At 30.4% G+C, this 8,172-nt stretch overlaps 1 protein-coding gene across 1 annotated transcript; it reads right to left on the bottom strand.

Annotated features, from left to right (window-relative positions):
* Nucleotides 1-3,928: 3,928 nt before the first annotated feature.
* LOC112280216 (uncharacterized) lies at nt 3,929-5,989 on the bottom strand. Its single transcript, XM_024515446.2, has 6 exons — nt 5,729-5,989; nt 5,373-5,522; nt 4,929-5,089; nt 4,694-4,790; nt 4,272-4,358; nt 3,929-4,152 (listed from the first exon to the last, which is right to left on the bottom strand). The coding sequence occupies exons 1-6, from the start codon at nt 5,840-5,842 to the stop codon at nt 3,955-3,957; spliced, it is 807 nt and encodes a 268-aa protein (XP_024371214.1). The 5' UTR covers nt 5,843-5,989; the 3' UTR covers nt 3,929-3,954.
* Nucleotides 5,990-8,172: the final 2,183 nt, after the last annotated feature.

Below are 8,172 nucleotides of genomic sequence, written 5' to 3'. Positions count from 1 at the left end.
CATTTCAATTATCATTATTATCATCATTTTAAAAATCTTAACAGTACATGGTAAAGGCTATGTAGTGAATCCAACTTCTTCATGGACGTGGAATTCTGAACAGCAACTGTGCAGATACTGCTCAGATGTACAATTCTGTGTTTCTTTTCTGAGTTTTTCCGACCATGACTAGGCATTGACTTCTTTACCTTTACATTTGTATTTATGCATGTATACTACAAATTTGTGCTGTTGTGCATACAAACAATATCAATAAGTATATATTTTATACATTTACAAAAATAATAATCAAAATATAAATATATTTTATGAAAATGTATAATTATACATATACACCTACATACATACAAAAATATCTTGCTTAATTTTATATCTGTGGTGGATAGAAGTTTTATAAATTATGCAAGGTTTTTATAATATAAGTGGAATCAACCATTGGTTAGAGGGTTTTGTTAGTGGCTGCAACTTTAGTAATTTCAGCTTTGCTATTGTCTTGCCTCTTCTTGATGAGCCATCTTTACTGAGAGATCTATGTATGCACAATTTGGGTGACTTTTTGTGAATTAGAGATAGAAGCTCATTACTCACATCCTAACAATTTCTTTCTTTTGGTTTTTCTCTAATTGTTCTTAAAAACACAATGCTGATATCTTTTTTTGCACTATCTATTATCATTGTTGTGTTTTCCTTACTCCAAATATTGTGCAAATCAATTGCAAAAAATTTGATAATTACATTGGATAGCCCATTTAGATGTTGTGAAGTACATGACATGTGTGTAGTATGATCATCTATAGAATGTCTTTGATATAACAACAAACCTATATGAATCTTCATCAAATCTAATTTAATCGAGATCTCTTTAGACAAATTGTTGTGAATCAAAACAAATTATCTTAATAAACTTCTTCGTAACCAAAAGGCTTTTGATCCCACAAATTAGCTTTAATTCATAAGAAGGCTTTTGATCCTACCTCAAATTGTCCATTAAATTCAACTTCATTTTTAATAATAAAAAAAAACTGAATGTTTTGCATTTGCTCCAATCTATCAATGCCTAATTTTAAAACCCTAATATCTATTAGATGCAAGTGAAGATTGCATATATGGAACAAAATGCAAAATCTTTGTTCCATAACACAAATTCTTTAAATAGAGATGGCTAAAGAAGAAGATGGAAATTCATCTATTCTAAATCCTAAATGGACAAATAAATGATCTCTATTCTTATTTTGCAAGAAAAATCAATATTTAAAATTTAAAATTTCTCACCTAATTCTTTAATTAAATTATAAAGTTTCACCTGTTTTATATTAATTATACAAAAAGTAAATTTATAAGTTTATCACCTAAAAACAACCTCCATTCTAACAAAGATTAATAGCTAAGCATAGAATATCAATTGAAGATATAAATTATGTAAGGTACCATTATATATGTGTGTGTAAAAATTAATATATATATATATATATATATATATATGAAATAAAATTTCTTATTTTTGTTAAATTATATCTTTAAAAATAATTATTTTAGAAGAATTTAAAAATATGTTATTAAACATTGAAAATATATAATTTTAAGAGGTTTATATGTATATTTTTTAATCATCTATTTGAAGTTTAATCATAAATATAAAATACAAGTCTCATTAAAATTATTATTTTTAAAATATATAAGAAATTTCTATAAGTGAATAAATTACTAGATTTACAACACTTTTAAGATGTTATACCCAATGCCTTTGCAATTTTTTTAATGGTACTTATTTATACTTGCATCTTTGACATGTTCAAATTATGATAGAATTTATTTTGTAGAGTGTGTATTTGTCCTATTTTTTGAGTTGAGTGGTTGACCTTTTGAGCAACTTACTAGAGAGTTTTCTAAATCAATAGTCATTATTCCCAACTCTAAGAGTTTTTCTGTGCATCTTTTGCTACTAGTAGGATGTGACAAGTTCATGTGTCTAACCAACCTCTTTAAAGACAATATTTAGTTTGATGGCATTAATAGTCTTCATTGGAGTGGACTAAGCTATCAAAACTAGTAAGTTGATTAAGTGATATTGAATATGGAAATCATCAACCATCAAACTTTTTTCACAATGCAACATCCTTTTAATTTGATGTTGATAAAAAAGGCCAAGTGTGGTTGTAAATGTGCTTGAATAAATAGTGATGTTGTCCAAAGATGTTATAGCTAAGTAAAATTACTCAAATATAAAATTGAGTGTGTGCATCAATACCTTCATAACAACACTCTTAAAAAAGTTGATGTTGTAATGGTGATATACATGCATATGCTCAAAGCTCTCTTGAGCCTTGATTGCTCTTATTATATTTTCAGAAAAAGAGAGAGAGAAATTTGAAAAAAACATCTTAGATGACATTTATGAGTGCCAAGTCCATGTCAATACTAATATTAAAGAGCTGCAATTTCCCATATAATAGCATAAGTTGCATCAACACCTAGTACATAAATAGTTGTGTTTCTTCTTTGAAAAATGCAACTACAATTGTGAAGGACGTGTTGAAACTTGTGACATCCATGACATGTAGTATAGACATCCTAAACTTGTTTGTTTTATATATGCAATTCATAACTATATTGTATGAATACCTTTTTATAAGTTGTATATATCTAAGATGAGTAAAAAATAGACAATTAACCTTCTTTGTCTCATTGCAATCATTGGCATACTAATATGAAGCATCACAAAAAATTTCCATCAAAGTGTGAATAGCCAAACAACCATGAAGATGAACCATACAAAGCTGCTAGTGTTCATTGTAGATAGTTTGCATAACTACTAGTCATTTGGTGTAAAATAGTAACAACATCCCTTGGAGCTATTCTTGCAACAAGCATCCAAGCAATTAAAGCTTTTTGTATAGGTTGGAAGCAATTAAATATCTTAATAGCAAAGTAGAAGAATCACAGTTGTGACTTCTATTTTAAACTAATAAATGCCAACGTTGGTCAATATATAAATAATAAACAAACAATTCTAATGGGCATCTTGTCAATTGCATGGCTAAATTACCATGACAAGAATTTGCTTCAAATCCATTGTAAGTGAGACCTTTGTTGTACTTAAAGGCAATGCGGCCCTTGTCAAAGAAATGTTGACAAACTACATAACCCTAGGCATACAAAAATCAATTTTAACATCTCTTTATTTCTTTATAAGTGGCAAATGATTCTTTTAGTAAAGGAGCTATTTTGGAATAGAAAAATACCAAGATGCCTATGGCCTCCTTCCCTACATAAAAGATAGTATGATATAAAGTTACAAAACTAAAGAAAGTGAAGGAGAAGAAAGTCAAAGATAATATTGTAAATTTAGAGTGGCAATGAAATAGCCTACTTGACTTAATGATAACATCATAAAGCTATTATTACCATTTAATGTGACTGTCAAATTTGAACTATTTTACCAACCATGTCTCTACAAAAAAATTGGATCAATCTAATTGCAAAACAAATGATATTTATTGTAACATGTTGCACATTGCCAATCTAATTTCCAATTTAATATGCTTATGCGTACTACTGCCACCAAATATTGATATAATTTCCAATCAAAATGCTGATGGGAGGGTCGAAATAACAGCTGGTGGGGTGGGGTCGAATTAGTATTCCCCTTAATTAAGAGCTTACTTATTGATGTTATTGATATCGTTTCGTGAGAATGAGAATGGTTGATCTATTAAATATTCATCTATGCATGTTCCTCTAAATTACAGTCCAACACAAATGACATTTGATTACAAACTCTTCAGTTAAATACTACAACTTGGCACATGGACCAACTATTTATCAAGTTCATATGATTTCACATCTGAGATTGTTAATTGTGTACAAAGGTAGTATTTTCTGTTCCTTGAAATAAATTGATGCCACTAAATGGGAGATTACGAAGTGATGATGTAAAAGTTGTTTATTGATATGTTACATGTAAATCTCTGAATCTGAAAGTAGCCTCCTCCCTGCAATTGATTTTGCAGCTGCAATGAAGTCTATGATCACATTGTTTGCAAGAGCTTGTTGACACACATTCTGCAGAGCCGAAGCCAACTGATTGACTACGCTAGTATCCGCAGTAGGCCATGACATCAAAAGTTCTGCTCTTAAAGCTCTTAGTTGACACTGCGCCAAAAAGGTACTACATTTTAGTAGGTAAGCAACGAATCACAACGAGTAAAACGGTACGACTACACGCACGATTACAAACAATGGGGGAAAAGCTAAATAAACACAATACTCACATGGGTGATGAGGGCTGCAGCAACACCGTCTACCAAGCTTCCAGAAGGATAGTAGGGCGCAATAGAATCCTTGTTCTTCTTTCCTTTCTGAAAAATGAAAACGAAACTAGTTTACACAAATGACGTGAATCAAAAGCCATACATGAAATATGTGTTACTGTGTTCAAGAGAACAGACCAATCTAACATGTCTGGCAGTGTGCAATCCGAAGTTTTTGAATTCTAGACTACATTAAATGCTGGCCAACGACATGGTCCAGTTTACACGGTATCAATTATATCAGAGCGATAATGCATATACATTATAAATGAAAAGGAAGCAGCTTATGACTTCATAAGAGGTAGCACGTCAACATCATCCAACTCTTGGATTACGAGTCATACACATGAAGTAATAATGTAGAAACAAATACTGTCTGGTACCTTGGATGCGCTGGTTTCCAGAAGAAATAAGAGAGGTTCATCAGCTGAAAGTTTTCCCCTAAAATGAAGGGTTGATATTCCATCCATGATCAGCACCCTGAAATTAAATCAATCAATTATTTGCAGATGTCGGTTAGAAGAAAGAGCAGTACTTTCTCTGTTCTATCAGTCATTATAAATACTACACACTATTGTTTATCACATGCGAAAACCCTGAATCCAGATTGTCACATACCTCTCAGGCCGGATGGCTTGGAACAGTGATTTAGTCCAGATGGTCGCACTTTCTGGCGGAATGGCATACTGAATAGATGCGAATACAACTGAGGCCTGCGAGTCGACTGCATAAAGGTAACATTCTTTATTGTGTGGACTTGGTTCTATCTCATTATTCACCTGTAAATAGAGCGCCATTAGCACAGTAAGAAAAATAATCATGATCACCCTTCGACTATAGCCCTCGCGGCCCGAGTAAGAGTTCCATCAAAAGGCAAAGCTGAACTATAAAACCAAAAGGGGGAGAATATTCCAAATGGAATGCGACTCTGTCGAGGTGCTTAAGTCACTGTACTTTATGAAATGCCAGCGGCTCAAACTTCACAAAGAAGCACAATATGACTGCAAATTTAACATAATTCAAAAAGTAGTCCACGTCGTGTATCATCAAAATAGCACTCACCATGGAGATCTCAGGGAGGACAATGGAACCAACAATTCTCTTGTTAGGAATCTGGTGCAAAAGGTGGATACCAACATCGGAGACACAAAACAGTGCAAGTTGCGGTTGCAACACACCTGATTGAAGGAGAGTCTTGGCCCATGGAGCCCACTGTCAACCGCCAACACCACCACGAGTCAAGTTCCACATCCGTAAACCCTAAAAACACCCTAGGCTGATCAAACTAAGAATTGGTAAGAACCCACCCAGATGCAAATAGCAGCTCAAATGTACGCGATAACAACGCAAAATACACACGAGAATGCCCCAAAAGAGAGATAGAAGGAAAAGGGATGAGTGGGGGAAGGGAAACTGACGACGATGAGAGGCGGAGAGGGCTGCACATCACTAGCTGCAAATGCATTGAGCTCGTCCGGGTCGAAACGAGAAGGCGGAGGAAGGTCTGTCAGCGGATCCGGCATGCCCGCCATGGCTCCGTCTCCCAACCCAGCTAATTACAACACCAACAACAAAGAACTAACTCACAAACTGGGTGCAACGATGAGCTTCACAATCAGATCCACGAGATCGTCCCGAGGGCAATTGCGACAAACTTCTCACAAGACCCCATTGCGGTCTTGCTGCGCAACATGGACGGGCTTACAGTGCACTGATCGACGAACTCGCATTCTCGTCGACTCCGTCGTCGTTTCGGTTCGTCAACTTGCACTTCTTCGTCCCCTTCCTCTTTGACGTGGAAGCTGCCCCAACGACAAATGCACGGAGAACGTCCATAGGCGCAACTTGCGACTGAAACGAGTTTTGGGGGATTTGGGTCTTAATGGGACCCATTCACCGTGACACCGAAACCCTAATTCTCACCATTGTTAGTTGAGGCCAATGGAAGTTATCCTAATTACATGACTATTTCTATTATTATTACTGTCAACAAGTGAAAAAATCTAAAATTTTGTAAAATACAAGGTAATTTTTTTGTAATACCCAAACGTTTCTTTGTTTAAAAGATATAATAATATGACTTTAAACAATAGTTTGGCTTCTATTTTTGATAAATAAAGAAATATATATATATATATATATATATATATATGATGATGAATTTATGAGAAAAATATGAAATGGAAAGAAGATAAATTCTCTAATTAGCTACAATTACTATTTTGCTATATTTAGTAATATATAACTATATATAATAATATATTATTATTTTGCAGCTAATTTTTAATAATTCAAGTTAGTTTTGGTGATGCTGAGTTTTTAACATTATAGTTTATGATAGTAATTGTAATATGATATAATTTCTATTAAAAATTATAATTTAAACTATAAAAGTTGTAATTTTTATTGAGATTAAGAATATTTCCTTATATAAATAAGTGTATATATATATATATATATATATATATATATACACACACACATATAGATTAGCATAAAAAATAACTTAATTTTTTTTATAGGTTTAGAAAAAATCAAAAGAAATATTTTAAAATAATACAAAAGTTGAATATAATAAATTTGAGAATGTTTCTATTTTAATAATATATTTTTATAGTTTTAAAGATATTTTTTTAATATTCAAAATAAATAGTGATATAACATAAATATTATAATATGAAAGAATGTAATTACACAACATATATGTATTTATGATCCTTCAAATTTATTATAATTTTATTTGTTACTTATAAAATTATATAAATTATTTTGTGGTTTTATTGATATGATTTAATTCTTTAAGTATTTTTTGAACTAATTTGTATCTTATGTATATAAATATGCACATCTAATATATGAATATTAACAAGGTTAAATTTCTAAAAAAATAAACAAGCCCTTCTATTAGCTTATGTGCTATACATACTTTAAATAATGTTGTGATGGAGTTGAATTTGAAAATGCATGTATTTCTTAGGTATTTTTCTTGTATAAAGAGAGAATTTTTGTAATCTATAAGAGATTAATTAGAAGATATTTACATTGTTAATGATGTTTCTAATGTAAAACAATACTTTGTTTGTATAATAACTTAGATATATAAACCATGTAAATAACTTCTTTTGAACTCATGATAAAAGTTGAAATACTCATTTCTATAATATATTAGAATATGACATATATAAATAAGCTTTAATGAGCGAGATATTGTTACTTGAAGTCATAGTAAAAGTTCAACTTAAATAGTTTCAATTGAATGATTTAGAATAGAATATATGTACATATATATGATTGTGTTTGTTCATTCTGAAATTCTTATTATCTTAAAAAGAGTAAAAAGACTAGTTGTGCTTGACTATTTGTATTATCTAAAACGCTTCTAGATTTCTTTGGCTGATGATAAATTATAAATTTAAAGAATTTATAGAAGTATAATTTATATTTTTTTTGTATTTATGCTCACATTATCAATTTATTCTTTGCTTAAAATTTTATATCATTTTTTTTTATTTTGATAAAAAATAAAATGCACATATTAAAATTATAAAAATAATTTTATTTTATTTCTTTGATTGATTTTTATGGATTGCAAAATTATAAGTGTAGAATTTTTACAAACATCTTAATGAATGGTAATTGTGTCTATTAGTTATTACTAATATAATTATAGGTGCTATTTTAAATAATAAAATATAAAAATAAATTTTTAATAAATAATTTAGAAAATATTTTAATAATAGGTGTAGAATTAGTATTTTTTTTAATAATATTCAAAATATTATTTTCTATACTAGATATTAGAGAATGATATGCAAAAATAATTTTGATAAGCTCTTATAAATAATTATATGATTTAAAGAAT

This window comes from Physcomitrium patens, chromosome 1 (assembly GCF_059467195.1).
Source record: "Physcomitrium patens ecotype Gransden chromosome 1, ASM5946719v1, whole genome shotgun sequence".
Classification (NCBI taxonomy): Eukaryota; Viridiplantae; Streptophyta; class Bryopsida; order Funariales; family Funariaceae; genus Physcomitrium; species Physcomitrium patens.
This window is presented reverse-complemented; position numbering and strand designations above follow the sequence as displayed.

Bases quoted from the DNA above. Each gene is read 5' to 3' on its own strand.
- LOC112280216 (XM_024515446.2), bottom strand. From the start codon at position 5,842: ATGGCGGGCATGCCGGATCCGCTGACAGACCTTCCTCCGCCTTCTCGT. The intron at 5,090-5,372 runs GTGAGTGCTATT...CTCTATTTACAG, and splicing joins TCCTCCCTGAGATCTCCATG to GTGAATAATGAGATAGAACC. The intron at 4,791-4,928 runs GTATGTGACAAT...ATTTAATTTCAG, and splicing joins CAAGCCATCCGGCCTGAGAG to GGTGCTGATCATGGATGGAA.